At 52.6% G+C, this 18,100-nt stretch overlaps 1 protein-coding gene across 1 annotated transcript in view; it reads right to left on the reverse strand.

Moving 5' to 3' along the window:
* LOC144729503 (plexin-A1-like) overlaps positions 1 to 18,100 on the reverse strand; it is a 156,120-nt gene that overhangs the window by 130,110 nt on the left and 7,910 nt on the right. Inside the window, exon 5 of the mRNA XM_078609839.1 lies at positions 15,467 to 15,652. Within this exon, the coding sequence (XP_078465965.1) occupies positions 15,467 to 15,652 (186 nt within the window). The remainder of the gene's footprint in view (positions 1 to 15,466; positions 15,653 to 18,100) is intronic.

Below are 18,100 nucleotides of genomic sequence, written 5' to 3' on the forward strand. Positions count from 1 at the left end.
CTGGGCCTGAAATCCAAAAGCCTCTACCCAGTCGGCACATCGACACCCAGTGTGCACGCATGCACGTATACACACAGACAACAACAACAACAACAGCAATCCCCCGTACAGCCTTTAACAGACTTTTGGGGCGAGTGCTGTTCGCGAGTAGCAACCTATCACACGAGACGAGGCCAGCCTCACGCCCGGCCGCCTTTGTCTCCCCTGAGTGGCGACGTTTTACTATCAACCCGCACCAGGCACCCCCAATTGAGGCTGAGTCGACCCACAAACCCGGTTCAGAATCACTCGTCTCCGATGTTTGGGAAATCTCACGCCACCGCTGCCCGTATGCGCGCGGAGAGAGACACGCGGACGGACGGACTGACGGACAGACGTGGGACACCATCTCAACGGAAATCAATCGGGACCTGGCTTCGAGACAAGGCGAGGGGGGGGAGGAAGAGAAGCTGACCTATCCGAGCTGTCTCCAAAAGTTTAGGGCGAGACTTCAAAACGCCGGCGCTTTGTTGAAGCGAGCGAGGGTGGTCGACAGCGTGGGTTGTACAGAGGGGAGCGGCGGTGGGGCGCGGGGCGATCGTTTAGGTGGGATAGAATCAGCGGTCTCCAACGTTTTTGGCACCAGGGATCGGTTTCGTGGAAGACTATTTTTTCATGGACTGGGGGGGGGGGGGGTTTCATCATTGGGTCTTTCCCCCTTTTCACAGACGCTCTCCAGCGGCGTTTGTTTTTTGACTCATTGTGGCTACTAGGGGTTAGCAGCTTGTGGGCTCACCAACAATGTGACTGAGACAAGTGCGCAGTGCGGGGAAGAGGCGCGGACGGAAGTGGTAAATAAAATAACGGGCTGGCCACGCTCGGTCTCACCGCTCTCACCTCCTGCTGCTGTGCGGCCCAGTTCCAACAGGCCACGGACCTGTACCGGTCCGCGACCCGGGGATTGGGGACCCCTGGATAGATGATCTGGGGAGGGGAGCGGTGGTGTAGCGGTTAGCGTGCTGTCCTACGAACTCAGCGGACCGGGTTCGAAACCGGTGACGATTGTCTGATCCGGTTCTGGGCCTACCCTAGGTCGACTCAGCGTTAAATGTGTACTTGGTGCGGTGTGAAAAAGTCGCCACTAGGGGAGACAAAGGCGGCCGTGCGTGTTGCTCGCCACACACTCCCTCGTGTGCCGCACCGACCTTCATAGGTGCTCGCTGACAGCACTTGCCCCAACAGTCTGTTGAGTCTACAAGGGGGAGCTTGGTCCGTGTGGGTGGGGAAGAGCGGGGAGTGTGCGCAGGATGTTCCCCTCGCCAAAGTGAAACGCGTGCGCTCGCAGTTGATGCCCCTGCATCTCAAGCGGCTTTCCAACGCAGTCTCTCCTGCGTCTGGTTCTCTACCCGTGTATCTCCCCCTTTGGGTGTCTCCGCGTGTCTCCCTCCGCCGCGTGCCTCTTCATTAATAATTATCTCTCTCTCTCTGCGCGCGCGTTCCTCTCTCTCCACGTGCACCTTCACTACGCCGGTCTCTGGCTTGCGCTCCCCAATCTCTGTCTCCTACACTACTGTATCCCTAGCCTCCCCTCGCCCCCCCTGCTTACCCCACCTCTCCACCTCCCCCGCAGTTCCCGCGTTAAACCACGCGACAATCGATGCGTCCCGCCGTCGCACGATCGCGATTTGCATGCAAAGTGCAGCGAGCGGCGGGAGAATTGGATCGTTGGTCTCATTGAAGGCGGGGGCTGATGGCCGGGGGCGATTGAGAGGGGGCAGGAGGTGGGGGAGATACAATTGACTGATCCATCGGGTGCTGAAGATTAGGGTGCGTTGGGTTTGGTGGGCATAGAGGGAGCGGGGGGGGGGGGTCTGGGATTTGGGTGCAAGGGGGATTACGGATTGTGCCCCCCACCTAAATCCCACGGATAACTACGACGCAGCGAGGTGGTGCGCCCCAGAACCTCCCGGCCGTGACTTGCACGATGTGCGCGCACACGCACGGGCAACGGCAAAGCTCCCACGTCGCGAGCCTGAGCAGAATGGTGGGGGTGAGCGCTGTTAGCCCACGAGGTGATTGCAATGCCTCACCTACGCGGCGGGCGTTCTCTTGAATGCATATTACTCCGCTGGCTGCCACTCCGCCCTTAGTCTCAACCACGGGACAATATCATCATCAGAGGGCGCCACGGTGGACAAATGTTATTTCCCTCGCCTGGTACGCAGGAGGTCGTGGGGGCGATACTGACCTTGACGCCTGCTGCTGTATATTTGTAGTTTGCGGTGTTTTATCTCCCCCTGGTCGCATGGATTTTTTCTCCGGGTCCTCCGGGTTTTCCCTCCACATTTAAAATCAACATCATGCGTTTAAAGTATTTGGCTGCTATAGATTTCCACAGCAAACGCCACTTTGTTGGGCTATCATTTGTGGCCGGGTCGCTTCTGAAAATAACTATATAGCTTAGCGGGCCTTACCTGGTAAAATAAAAAAGATAGTTAATTTGAGGTATTTAACCCGCGTCTGTCCTCTAATCCACGTGTTCATCTCTCCGTCTCTCAAACGTAATACAGTGCACGCATCAAATGCACGCGTGCGTAAGAATGGATGATGTGAAAAAGAGAATGTACGAATTCGTTTTTTTTTTTTTTGTCGTGGATGTCCTCGAATGGCTTCCGCGTGGCCTGTCTTCCAGCCACGAGCGGCCGCTATATCCCACGCAGTGTTGTGAGAGAAAACAAACTCAAACGTTTTACCGATGGAATCGATTCATTTAAATCGAATCACGACACGGCAATCTAACGGAGTCACACAGAGGACGTCAGTCACTCGAGATCGGGCATCGTGATGGGCTCCCCGTCGTGGTTTTAAGTAACGGACAAATCAATGGTTGTGGGTTGTTTTTTTTTTATCAGCCGAGCCAGAGACACGGCCGATCAAGGTGACTAAAGGTTGAACAAAGACACTGACCACATCACCTGCCCTCCAACAACAACAACAACAACCGCCATTCGCCACTAAGTGGCGGTGACGTCACCACGACGCTTGTGCCAGGCTATGTCCACCTTGAGGTCACCATCATGAAGGTCCTTCATGATCATGAGCAGAGGGTCATGGGCTCCGAAAGCACCTGCCCTCCACGACATAAACCACGAACACTTTTCCTTCCGATGTTAGGAAGCCACTGGAAGCTACGCACTTTGACATCATCTCGATTAAAAAGTCATTTCTTGAGAACTGCTTTTTGCGCGTTAGTTTGCTGTCCTTCCTCCCGCACAAGTCCGATTATCACGGCTGGCTACGTACGGTGCGAAAGAGGTTCAACATCCATACATACAGGACTAGCGGAGTGGTGCAGCATCGCTGTGACAGTGGTGACGTGGTGGTGGTGGTGATGCCTCCTCCCTTCGTATTTGTGAATCGGGGCACCGAGTCTGCGTTACGCGCCCGTGGGTCACTTCTGGGTGTTGATCACAGTCACCGCACACTGCCGGAGAGAGTTTTTAATTTTCCATTTGCGCATCATCACCATCATCACCACCACCACCAAGCAAATTTTGTTCACGTTTAAAACAAAGGTGAATAGTAAACAATAAATTAAAACGCAATGCCATTTCATAATAATTTACAGCCCTTTATCAATCCACTGCTGGATGATGGTGTTCTGACAGCATGCGGGAAGTTGGGGGGTTATATGACCATACTTCACCATTCTTGTCAGTGCAGGATGGGGAAAGGGTGAGAAGCACCGGGACCGGTTCAGATATCAACCGCCACTTAATTCCGATGTAAAATTTTGTATATATTTTTATATATATAATAATAAGTCCTTGCAACCACCACAACAACAAAACATCCTCAACGCATTCGTCAATAACACTGTGGCCGTGAGAGGGAAAATATATAATTTGCAACGTTTTAGGCAACGGCCCTTCTTCAGAGCACTTACATAGAGATGCCAGAGAGACAGAGTGGGTGATAACAGTTGCATTGCACTTTTCGATTTAAAGCTTTCGTGACTGCAGGGATTCATCTTCTTGGTTCTTTCGGTAAAGTCACGTAGAAGGGAAATAATAAAATAATAAAAATAAAACATAATAAAATAATATAAAAAGAATAATATAATAATATATATTTTTTATGTTTGTATTATTATTTTATTATTTTCCTTCTACGTGACTTTACCGAAAGAACCAAGAAGATGCATTGCACTTGTTTGCAGCATGGGGGCCTGACGAGTATTAAAGATATTACTTTTTTCTTAACGTCTGCTGATGAACACTTTGTTTTATAGCCAGTGAGTAGCTGACAACCCTTTCAAGAATCACAAACATGTGTTACTCCAAAATAAACTCATTTCTATATATTATTTTAAAATAATGCCGGCGCGGTTTTTTTTGGGTGTAACAAAATTTTCCAGTGAGATGCATTCCATCCGCAATGCAACACGCGTCGTCTGGCGGAAGAAGTGGACTCCACACTCAGCTACCACTCCAGGATGCTTCTTTTGACCACCGTACCAAAAGGAAACTCCGAAAAAAAAGTCCTCGCTTAATGCGCACTGTTCACACTGGAACGCGCGTTTTCGCTACGACTTGGCTTCTTCCATTCGGAAAGATTGTTCGCGCAACGCAGAACGCGCACCCCGCTATAGCGTGGAACGTGCCTGTTACAACGCGCTTTCTGAACGGTCGGCGACGAACTACTTTCTTGAGCTGCGCGGCTGAGCAGTGCATTGATACAGAACGCGGAGTGATACAGCAACGCGCCGGAGTACCCAAATAAAATCTGTCCCGCCATCTCACTGCGCGGTGTGTGTAGTACATCGTATCTTGCCAGGCTTTATCGTGACATTATTTATGGGGACATCTACCGCGTTAAACGAGGACTTACTTTGCAGATGAATGGCGAGCTCAATTAAGATGAATGAGGCCCAAAGACCGAAGCAATTTTTTTTTTTAAATTACAACTTACCAACCTGCCAAGCAACCGAAAAGCGATAATGGTTTTAGAATTTTTAGCTCAAAAAAGATCATCATTGTATTTCCACGCTCTAACTGCATTGAAGTCACATCTTTTATAGGGCGGGGTTGGGGGTTAGGGGGGAAAGATTGTGAGTCATTAAGGCAGCGGTGGTGAGAATCTTGCACCTTCAGACGGCTAGAAACCAGCGTCAGGGAGGCGAAAAATTATTTTCGTTTCTACTTAGCGGTCGTGGCCGCATTTTGCTTTTGCAGTTTAACGCGAATTGGCGGCACGTGCAATTAGGCAGCGCTGTGTTCTTGAAAATACGACACAAGCCCCAGTGTGGAAATTGTTATCGCGGGTTTAATACGTATATTTATTTATTTTCGCAGCCACATTTTGCAATAAATGTCCTGTCAACCATGTCAATGGTCTATGGCTAGCTAAAAAAAATGCTGTATTTTTAATGGGTTTTTTTGGGGGCCAGTGGGATTTCTTATAGACCCCAATACCATTCCCTGCAGACTTGAGATGACAGCTCGCCTTCACGCAGTCAGAGATGGATTAAATTATTTTGAAAAATGGAAAATATTTGTCCCATCATCATTCGAAATGTTTTTAGCCTTCTGCATTGTAAAGTACGCTGAATCGTGAACAAAGAACAACACCGTACTATGTTCAAAATTACAATCTCTGATATATTTTTTCGGGGTATTTTAGTTTAGAGCCGATGTTCGTATTTGTTATCCACTTTGGCATCGGCCAGCACGTAAATTCAAAATTGTTACCGTGTGGTCGGCGTCGGCCGCGATCTGTCCACCTCTGGATGGAGGCCTCCCCACGCGACCTCTCGTGCTGCCGCAATGTAACATTCCACCCGGGGCCTACGCGCGAGCCGATTTCCCCGCTCCACATCCGCGACGGACGTAGCCTCGGGCGCATTTTACTCAATCGCCTGCCGGTCCAGCGTTTGGTCTAAAACCACGGGGTCATCATCCCTCCTCTGCGATGTCACAATTTAGTTCCGTAAATAAACGCGTATCTCTATTTAATTTTCCATTTACAGGAATGTTTATTTTGCTTTTCTGGTCAAAGAGAATGACGGCTGTTCTAAACACGCTCGTCACTTGTGTAATAGCCGTGAAAATTATACTGCGTGAGAAAAAAGTTTTGCTGGCTGGCTGGCAGAACGTCACGTCCGGTGGCAGGGTGGGACGGACGGTTACACCCGAAGGACGTGTGGGCCGTTGGCTTTAACGTGAAAGCAAAATTTTGTCAAAATAAAAATTCTCAACAAATTTCTCTCCCGATTGTTGGCATCAGCGTCGCGTCACGAGATAAAGAATCCGTTCTGATGTCTCGCAGAGCGGTGCGAGATCCGATCGCAGCAATCTAAATATTCGTTAGGAATATTACTTTTTAAAATTATGATTATTAATTCTCGAGCGAAGCGTCAACACGGGTCTGCAAACAAGAACGCCAAATGAATATCGACCGTGGCATTTCCAGAGAAAAAAAACAAACAATAATGCCTCCAAACTTGACAGAGGGAAATGACGGCGCTTCAAATTGCCCACCAATTTATGAGCTAAATGAGACACAGCGGTGACAGCTGCTGCTACGAACACCACGGCCACAAGAAGACAGCCCAATGTACTCTCGCAAAGATCCCCATGTAGCCTTTAACAGGCAGTTGGGGCACGTGCTAACTAGTTAACTATTAACTATTTTTTTTATTTTAGCAGGTTAGTCCCACTGAGCTATGTATCTATTTTTCAGAAGCGACCTGGCCACAACTGATCGCTCAACCGAGTGGCTTTTTTATCACGTGGAAATGTATAGCAGCCAAATACTCTCAACACATGATTCTAAATGCGGAATGAAAAACCGGAGGAGCCGGAGAAAAATCCACGCGACCAGGGTTAGGGTCGAACCCACGATCTCCTGTATACCAGGCGAGGTAGATAACATCTCGCCACCGTGGCGCCCCAGTGCTGTTAGCGAGCACCTATTAAGGCCGGAACAGCACACGACGGACGCGGCGGGTAGTCAAGCACCACGCCCGGCCGCCTTTGTCTAACCAGTGGTGATGTCGATGCACACCGCACCTTGTACTAATTTGAGGCTGAGCCGATCGAGGGTAGGCTCGAAACCGGCTCAGATGTTTGCCACCGATATTGGCCGGTCATGGCCTGGCTTCATAGTACAAGCAGTCTGCTAACCACACGCTCACCAATATGCAAAGACAGAGACAACATTCCCCCGCCGTAGCCCTTCCAAGGCTGTTTTAAGTGCCGTTAGCGAGCACCTATGAAGACCTATACACACACACACCAACACATGAACACCGATGCAGACACACGCACACACACACGAGTGCACCCGAATTAGATATAACATTTCTGCCACCCCCCAACGCCCCAGGCCCCCCCCCGCTCCTCACCCCCGCCCCCACCCCTGAACCAGCCTTTATCTGTCAGCCGGGGTGGCCGAGGCAATGAAGAATTTTGCCGCACGGCCAATTCATGACGGCGAATGACTGCGGGCGAATTCTATTCGGCGCCTATTGATGGAGCGGCGATCTTCCCAATGTGACGGGGGTGGCGCGGGTGATTGAGACTGATTCAGGCACCCTGATGACGACCCGCGGCCTCGTTTGTCAATCTATTCACAACTCGGCCGCGCGGCTGCTGCTGCTGCTGCTGTTGTTGTTGTTGTTGCTGCGGTCGTTGTTGATGATGCGGTTGATGATGCTGTTGCCTCCGTGCTTCTGTGCTCTGTTAAAACCGTTGCGTCTCTCACCATCGTTGCAAGTCCAGGGTGGGTGGGTGATGGGTGTGGGTGATGGGTGTGGGCGATTAGGAGTGTAGGATTGCCACTTCTGTTCTCGGGCAGAAGAAGCAACGGATGGATATCTCAGCGGTATTTTTCTATAAATATGTTTATTCTTTGGGTCTTTCGGTAAAGCCACGTAGATAGAGAAATCATCACAATATCACGACGTTTCGATCGCAACAAAAGCAATCTTCATCAGGTGAGATATATATTTCTTTTTAACTACCGTATAAACTGAACTACATAGCTCTTTTTCAGAAACGACCTGGCTATCACAATTGATAGCCCAACGGTAGTGGCTTATCATGTGTAAATATGTAGCGGCCAAATACTCTAAACGCACGTTGATTCTAAATGTGGAGGGAAACCCGTAGGGTCCTATTATGAAAATCCACGCGACCACGGAAAGAACACGCGAACTCCAAATATACAGGTGTCAGGGTCGGGATCAAACCCGACAAAATCCTGTATACCAGGCAAAGGTAGTGAACATCTCCCCGGGAAGAGCGAAAGATTATTCCCAAAGCAAGCAGCTGCCTCCTCAAAAAAAGGCGGACAAGCTCCCGGGAAAACCAGGAGAGGTGGCAACCCCGGTTCCGAGCAGGTGACGAGTCCATCTGACGCACACCAGCCACAACTCCCAGACGTGTGGTGGCGGATCGTCACACGATTCCATGTAAGTATGTGTATTGAACGTCTTTCACACCGTACGTAGCCAACCGTGCACATCGGAGGTGCGTGGGGAAGGACGACACGGACACCTTTGTCTCCCCCAATGCTGCTGTTTACACAGCGCATAAAGTACTCGTTAAAGGCTGAGTCGACTTAGAGTAGGCCCAGAACCGGTTCATAAATTCACCACTGTATACTGGCCGTGAAAGCGAATCGAACTCGGGTCAACAATGAGTTGGTAGGGCGGTGCACTAACCACTGCGCCACCGCTCCCCACACCGCCACCAAAAGCAAACCCCCCCCGTAAAGCCTGAACAGACTTTTGGGGCAAGTGCTGTGAGCATGAAGGGTGGCCAACACCACGCCCAGGCCGCCTTTGTCTCCCCGGTGGCGATATTTCCACACCGCACACAACAAAGATCCCCCCGTCTCTAACCCGACGCCGTGGCCTTGTTTAAAGGGGGAGGGAGAGGGAGGGGCCACACATCAACTCTGGTGGTGAGGGGGTGGAGGATGACAATGGAGTCAATGTAACAACGCCAATCCGCCGTCGTCTGTCGCGCATTCATCTCGGGCCGGCTATGAACGTTTGGAGCAACGTCGTCACCGAACACTGGACCGACACTTGTTCAGACTCGACTTTGAGAAGCCAACCGGCCAGGTGACCGCGCGGGGTAGAGCGAGCGGCTCGCAAATCCGAAGGTTGCGAGTTCGCATCCCGATTGGTGAGTCGTTGACTCAGCCCATCATCCCTTCCTCCAGGGGTCGACAACAAAAGAATAAGCACCGTTGTGTGAGAAAACCAACAGCGGCTGTACTATTGGGGGGGGCGGGGGGGGCGGGGGGGTAGGAGACTCATCCCTGCCACGGGAACGCGTAATTCCCCGCACTGGCTCAGGCCTGCAAACAGGAGATGACCACCAAATGCTCCAACACCCATCTGGGAGCAGGATATCATTCTCTGGGTTTTTTGTTTGTTTTCACACGATGTGTGCCGGTGTTGGAATCTCTGGGTCACACACCACTCGCGCCACGCATGACCGTCCACCCGACACTTGAAATGTTGAGATGCGTGCAGCTTTTATTTTACCAACAACAACAAAGACAAAGCGCATAACAACTGTCTAAACTGCAACAAAGTTTGAGAATATATTGAGCAAAAAATCGCTTATATTAGAATGTATAAAAGGAGGGACGGGCACGGGGGGGGGGTTTACAGAGCCACGAGAAGTAAGCGAGGTTCCGTGCATTCCAGCAACATCCAGACGCTCCGGGGGCTGCCCGTCTGACCACACACCCTCCCATCCACCCACTCGCCTGCCCACCCACCCATCCACACGCACATCCACCCACCCATCCACCCATCCATCCGCCTGCCCATCCACACACCCATCCACCCGCCTGCCCACACACCCATCCACCCGCCTGCCCATCCACACACCCATCCACCCGCCTGCCCACCCACACACCCATCCACCCGCCTGCCCATCCACACACCCATCCACCCGCCTGCCCACCCACACACCCATCCACCCGCCTGCCCACCCACACACCCATCCACCCGCCTGCCCACCCACACACCCATCCACCCACCTGCCCACCCACACACCCATCCACCCGCCTGCCCACCCACACACCCATCAACCCGCCTGCCCACCCACACACCCATCGACCCGCCTGCCCACCCACACCCATCCACCCGTCTGCCCACCCACACACCCATCCACCCGCCTGCCCACCCACACACCCATCCACCTGCCTGCCCTTCCATCCACACACCCATCCACCCGCCTGCCCACCCACACACCCATCCACCGGCCTGCCCACCCACACACTCATCCACCCGCCTGCCCATCCACACACCCATCTACCCGCCTGCCCACCCACACACCCATCCACCCGCCTGCCCATCCATCCACACACCCATCCACCCGCCTGCCCACCCACACACCCATCCACCCGCCTGCCCACCCACACACTCATCCACCCGCCTGCCCATCCACACACCCATCTACCCGCCTGCCCACCCACACACCCATCCACCCGCCTGCCCACCCACACATCCATCCACACGCCTTTCCTTACCCACACACCCATCCACCCGCCTGCCCATCCACACACCCATCCACCCGCCTGCCCACCCACACATCCATCCACACGCCTTTCCTTACCCACACACCCATCCACCCGCCTGCCCATCCACACACCCATCCACCCGCCTGCCCATCCACACACCCATCCACCCGCCTGCCCACCCACACACTCATCCACCCGCCTGCCCACTCACACACCCATCTACCCGCCTGCCCACCCACACACCCATCCACCCACCTGCCCACCCACACACCCATCCACCCGCCTGCCCACCCACACACCCATCCACCCGCCTGCCCACCCACACACCCATCCACCTTCCTGCCCACCCACACACCCATCCACCCGCCTGCCCATCCATCCACACACCCATCCACCCGCCTGCCCACCCACACACCCATCCACCCGCCTGCCCACCCACACACTCATCCACCCGCCTGCCCATCCACACACCCATCTACCCGCCTGCCCACCCACACACCCATCCACCCGCCTGCCCACCCACACATCCATCCACCCGCCTGCCCACCCACACCAATCCACCCGTCTGCCCACCCACACACCCATCCACCCGCCTGCCCACCCACACACCCATCCACCCGCCTGCCCATCCATCCACACATCCATCCACCCGCCTGCCCACCCACACACCCATCCACCCGCCTGCCCACCCCACACTCATCCACCCGCCTGCCCATCTACACACCCATCTACCCGCCTGCCCACCCACACACCCATCCACCCGCCTGCCCACCCACACATCCATCCACCCGCCTGCCCACCCACACACTCCTCCACCCGCCTGCCCACTCACACACCCATCTACCCGCCTGCCCATCCACACACCCATCCACCCGCCTGCCCACCCACACACTCATCCACCCGCCTGCCCATCCACACACCCATCCACCCGCCTGCCCATCCACACACCCATCCACCCGTCTGCCCTCCTCCGCGGTCGGAACCGCCTTGTTCGAGCCCAGTAGCCCGTGGCTAAAAGCGGCGCACTCAATGCCACAGCAATTTAGCGCGGAGGAGCTGAGACAAGACGCTCCAGCGGTCCGGCTGGAAGGGTACTATCGACTTGTTCGCTCCTCGCGAGCGACAGGGAACAACGTGTAAATCAAGAAATAAACTGACACAGCGGAAAGGCCAGCGCCGTGCCAGCCTCGTGGTGATTTCAAAGCTCCCCGCGGCTGATTGCCTCGGGGAGTTTTCGTTTACGTCGTGAGCTCCGATGCGGGTTGGGTGCGGGGGATAGCACCATCAAAATAACGGCGACAACGACGATGGTGATGGACGAATGAGTGAACGGGAAATGTAAAGGGGGCAGCCCTGCAATCGTTTACTCGCGACACTGCCGGCGCAAGTGGGGTATTTGGCCTACTCTTCCACGCGCGGACGGACGTCTTGGAAGACGTGGAAGTTACCCACTCTGTACCCCACCGCACGCGACCCGCCGGAGCCGGGAGAGGGCGTCGAACCGGTAACCCTCTGGATTGCAAGCTCGCGGTGTGTGCTGCTCACCATTAGACCGCAGCGAAATCGCAATGAACAAGCAGATGATTTTAGATCGCTTCTCACATCCACGTCCCTTCGACAGCACCCATCGCGGATAACAATTCACAGCCCTTAATCAATCCGCCGCCGCTGTGAGTGCCTCTGCCGCTCCACGTCAATCGTTGGGGGCTTTATTGACCATACTTCACCGCGCTAGTCAATGGGGCTTTGGCGGCCAGGGGCACCCGAACATAAACTGCCACTGGCGTTAGCCGTGGCAGGGAGACGAACTGCGATCTGCCTGTGTTCGTAGGCAGCAGCGCAGCGCTAACCACCGCGCTACCACTCCACGGTCAAGCAGCCGTTGCGTGTTGGAGACGCGGCGGAAATGTGGACGCCTTCGCGAATCCAAGCCCCGCTGTCCGTCGCGGCTCGAGGAGGGAGGACAAACCGCGCGGTGTAACGAGCGAATCGGCGATGAACCCGGAGCGTGTAATTTCCCATTAGAGGTGGCACGTGTCTTGCGAGCTCATCCGAACGCCAAGCCCAGCAAATGCCGCGTGCCGTTCACATTTTACGAATTATGATGACGGGGAAACAGTGGCATGGATCGAGCAAAAAGCGCTTAACCAAAAGAATACAGCTGATGATGACGACGATGACGACGACGATGACAATGATGATGACGACGATGACGATAACGACGACGACGATGATGATGTTGATGATAATGACAATGGTGATGACGACGACGATAATGATGTTCAATTTTGATTTGAAGCTTTCGTGACTGCAGGATTCCATACTCTTTGGTTCTTTCGGTAAAGTCACGTAGGTAGAAAATAAAATAAATCACGACGTTTCGGGCGCAACACCAGGTGGTCACCATGCTTTCCCACCTGATGACGGACGCTTGTGTTGCGCCCGAAACGTCGTGATTCATTTTATTTTATGCCTACATGACTTTACCAAAAGATAATGATGTTGACAATGATGACGATGATTATGATGATAACGATGACGACGATGATGATGATAGCCAACGCGTGCATACGGAACTGCGACGCGGAAGTTCCGAATTTGTATGTCGCCAGCTTAGAAAAGATAAAGGTTAAATATCTCATACTGCGGGGGGGTTGGGAGGGTTGTTTTCGTTATATGCTCGTTGAGAGCGTCAGCGGTCACCACGAGTCGTCGTGTTTCCCACGCACCTCTTACCCGTGCTCGAGTGGAAGACGGTGGCTACAAAGATTTCCTATCGATTTCCATTTTGCTTTTACATTTTTCGTAAATAATTGCAGCTAGCGCGGCAGATCAAAGCCTGCTCATAGCGATTCGCCACTTCGTACCTATTATACTATTTTTTATTTTACTAATTAAGGCCCAAAGAGCTAGTATAGCTATTTTTTTCAGACGCGACCTGGTCACAAATAATAGCGCGAAGAAGTGGCTTATGTGGGAACAGATCGCATCCAAACACATGCTGATTCTAAATGTGGTGGGAAAAACTGGAGGACCCGGAGAAAAATCCACATGACCACGTCAGAGAGACACGCAAACTCCAAATATCGAGGCGTCAAGGTCGGGATCGAACCCACGACCTCCTGTATACCGCGCGAGATAGTTAACATCTCGCCACCGTATCGCCCCAGTGCAGTGGCAGGACCCTCCTGGAAAGAGTCCCGTGACTCAGTGCCGCTCTCCTGGATAAATAAATAATTCACTTCTGGCGTAGGACAGATTTCAAGCCGGTCCGCCATCTCCTAGTCATCACTTTTACAGCCACGTCTGCAATAAGAATGTGTGTATGTTGAACTTCTTTCACACCGTACGTAACCAACCGCGCTAATCGGAGGTGCAGGAGATAGGACAGATAACTAAACACAAAAAAGCCGCCCTAAAGAAATTCGTTTTCAATCGAGATGATTTAAAAGTGCACAGCTCCAGTGGCTTCCTAATATCGGAAGGAAGAGAGCATTCCAGACGGCCGCAGAAGCGCATCTGAAAGCACCGTGCGACGCTGCGCCCGTCTTTGTTCGATGGATTTGACAAAAGCTGCTGTTGCGGCCTGCGAGGATGGTTCATGCTCCGTGACGAGATCAGCGAGGTATTGTGGTTCATTTGTGGCAAGCACTTTGTGTGTCGTGAGTGTGACCTCATACCGTATTCGTTCAGCAACTGGAAGCCAATGCAGCTCAGCAAGCACTGGTCGGACATGGTCGGATCTTGCAAAGTCCATAACGACGCGTAGTAATAATAATAGTGATTTTAAAGGATGTAAAAAAAAAGTTCTCAGTTGTCGCCTTTCATCCTTGAGGTTCTTTTTTGAAGGCGCAAGGCAAAGAGTTAACCAGCGGCGCGAGGCCGTGTAAGAAATGAAGGCTGTGGCCTCGGCCACGTGGTTCGAACAAAACAACAGCAAAAAAAAAATCCCTTTCACGCATGCTTGGGATTTGAATTTGCTGTCTGCAGCCTCACTCCGACACAAATTGGCAGGTTTTAAGGGCAAGTCGGCGCAAATAGGTCACCCGCAAGCCTCAAAGCTGGTACGATGGTGTGAGAGCTAGTGTGCGTGCGCTCGTTTCTTTTTGTTTTGCGGTTTTATTGCTTATTTTATTTCTTTTTTATTTTCTCTCTCTCTCTCTCTCTTGCCCCTGTCTTGGCGGAACGTCGCCCATCGCTCCGAGCTGCTAATTCCGCCCGGTCTCTCCGCAGCACCAGCGACAGGGGGGAGGAGAGGCCGGCCACCCGCCCGCGAGTGGCGGCGATTCGCGATGAAGAACTTGCGCGATGAAGTTGAAGATTCGCGATGAAGAAGTTGCGCGATGAAGTTGAAGATTCGCGATGAAGAAGTTGCGCTCGCTTTTGCGGGGCACGCGGCGCTCGGTGATTTCGCGTTGAATACGGGAGGAGGAGCATTTGTGGTCAACCATCTGTCGCTCGCTCGCTCGCTCGCTGGCTCGCAGCTGGTGGTGGTGTTTTGGTTTTGTGCTTTTTTGACGGAACGGCTGTGATTGATTTGCCGTCCTTTGATTGTTTCTCACGGCCTATGGCGACATGGTAACGTGGTGACGTGGCGATGTGGTGGCGTGGTGAAACAGTGGCACGGTGACGTGGTGAAGCGGTGACGTGGTGCCATGGTTACGTGGTGATCCAGTGACGTGGTGATCCAGTGACGTGGTAATGTGGTGACACAGTGGCACGGTGACGCGGTGCCATGGTAACGTGATGACATGGTGCCGTGGCGCCATGGTAACGTGCTAACGTGGTCACGCGGCGACGCGTCAAAGTGGTGACCGAGATATCGAGACGTGGTGACACCGTGCCACGGTTCCGGTGGCGACGTTGCCAACGAGGCCACGTTGCCAAGATGGCGACACAATGACGCGGTGTGTTCGGGTCAACGCGGCCACGAGTCGCTCACCTTCTTGAGGCTGCCCCCGGCCGTACCGGCGAACACCACTGTGTGGTTGCCGTGCACGTAGGAGATGACCGACGTCATGCCGTCGCCGGGCTCGGCCGCGAGGAGTGGGACCCCCTCGATGCGCGAGAGACCCCCCAGGGGCTGGTTCGTGTCCAGGCCACAGAAGTCCTCCTCGATCTTCACCGGCTGTGGATGAGCGTGGTTGGTGGTGGTGGTGGTGGTTGTTGGTGGTGGTGGTGGTGGAGGTGGTGTCAGAGATAGTGGTGGTTATGGTACAAATGGTGGTGGTGGTTTTTGGGGTGAAGATGGTGCAAGTAGTGGTGGTGGTGGTTGTGGGTGTACAGGTTGTGGAGATGTTGGTGGTGTTAGAGGTTACGATGTTGATGGTGAAATGGGTGGTGGAGGTGATGGGAAATTTTGTGGTGGTGGTGGTTGTGATGGTGGTGGTGGAAATGATGTTGGCCATGTTGGTGGTAATGGTGGTGGTGGTAGTGGTCGCAGTGGTGGTTGTGATGATCACGGTGGAGATGTTAGTGTTAGTGGTGGTATTTGTGGCAGTGGTAGCAGTGGTAGGTAGTGGTGGTGGTATTGTTGTTGGCAGTGGTGATGTTGGTCGTGGTGGTTGTGGTTGAGCGGACAAGGAACAAGGGAGCAGATTGGACAAGGGACACGGAGGATAAAACTTACAGAAATGTTTCAGCACGTGATAATCTACACTGTGAGTGGTCAACATTAATCACCAGCCAAGCTGCCTTTTGGCTCGTAATAGCAGCGAAGTAATTAATTCAAAAAATTTGTATTTTTTATTTTGTTAAATTACACGTAAAGATAAATGAGTGCAGCATGCTAGATGGCGATTAATGTCCACACATTTTTAATTAACATCCGTTAATTTATTCCTCCAGCTTTGAACAATTCTTCATTTCATTGCCTCGGAAATGGTAAACATTCTCCTGGCAGCGTACACAGTTTATTCATTTACACAGGGAAGCCTCACTGAGTTTCAGGATTACTTTTTGTCATAAGGGTCCCGCTACATTGGGATGCTCGCCTGGAGAAAATCCACCACACACACACAGGGAGATACACACGCCACTCGACAATCCCACTTGCTGTTAAGCCAAAACCTCGCGGCCCTGTGATGGTTCACACATCTGCTCGTGACCCACCAACTCCCCACCGCCACCACCACCAGCACCACCGGAGCGCGTGCCTGAGTGGACCTCTCAGCTCGATTGTGCAACACACGGAGACCTTGCCCGGATCAGCTGCACCATTCCCTCGGACTCATCCCTCCCTCCACCCCTCCCCGTGTCATCAATTGATTGACTGAAATTAAAATTAACAAAAACCGTCTCTTTACTTTTTAATTTGTATTTGTATTTACTACTTACCTTTTCTTACGCTGGAATGTGCACCGATGCACTACTTTATTGAGGGCGATATTGGAACCTAAAACAAAGATCGATCGATTGATTGATGCCTCCACCTGCCAACCTCTTACGACCAATGCTCAAGTCAGGGGAAATATTGATGGCAGCAGCTCGTGGCCTCGTTTAACTTCTAAATCACGTTTGCTCGGCACAGTTGGCCCATTGGCCCAAAACGCAAAGCGGCCAGCAACAATCAGAACTCTTGATACGAGTTTAATGTGTTTCTTGAATTGAGCAAGTCTGTCAGAGATGGAAAGGTAGCCACCCCTACTGCTCAGGTAACCCCGTCCACTGCTATGATAGCCCCGCCCACTGCCCGGGTAACCCCGCCCACCATTCAGGTACTAGCCCCGCCCACCATTCATGTAATAGCCCCGCCCACTACCCAGGTAGCCCCGCCCACTATTCAGGTACTAGCCCCGCCCACTATTCAGGTACTAGCCCCGCCCACTACCCAGGAAGCCCCGCCCACTACCCAGGTAGCCCCGCCCACCATTCAGGTACTAGCCCCGCCCACTACCTAGGTAGCCCCGCCCACCATTCAGGTACTAGCCCCCTAATTACCCAGGTAGCCCCGCCCACTACCCAGGAAGCTTCGCCGTTTGCCCGAGTTGATCTTGAAACCAAATGGGCAATAATAATTCAAGTCTGTAAATGTCGAGGGCTCGCAACAGAAATATTCGTAAACATTCGTACAGGATGGAAAACAAATACATTTAAATGTTTTGCATATGCAATTCGCATATTTTCGCGTTGTTAAATCTAGCCAGATGGGCATTAGACTGCTAGTATGGGTAAGATGATACTCGAGCATGTGTTTCCCCGACATAATTAAGTAATTTGCGAGTCATTTTCATGAATAGGCAAATTGGGACCGTGTCCTTTACACTTTGCCTAATAACGCCACCGGGTGCTTTAACATCCAGGAGAGTAAACGAGAGAAGTAGAAGCAGTAAAACATCACGCGATCTCTGCTCATCCTCGCAGCGGCTGTTTGGCTACCCATCGGACACTGCATCGTGCTTTCAGATGCGCTTCTGCGGCCGTCTGGAACGCTCTTCCTTCCAATATTAGGAAGCCACTGGAGCTAGGCACTTTTAAATTATCATCCAGATTGAAAACGTATTTCTTTAAAACTGATTTGTGTGTTTAGTTTGTTGCCCTTCCCCCACACCTCCGATTAGCGTGGTTGGCCACGTAT

Source organism: Lampetra planeri, chromosome 32 (genome assembly GCF_965212315.1).
Source record: "Lampetra planeri chromosome 32, kcLamPlan1.2.h2, whole genome shotgun sequence".
NCBI lineage: Eukaryota > Metazoa > Chordata > Hyperoartia > Petromyzontiformes > Petromyzontidae > Lampetra > Lampetra planeri.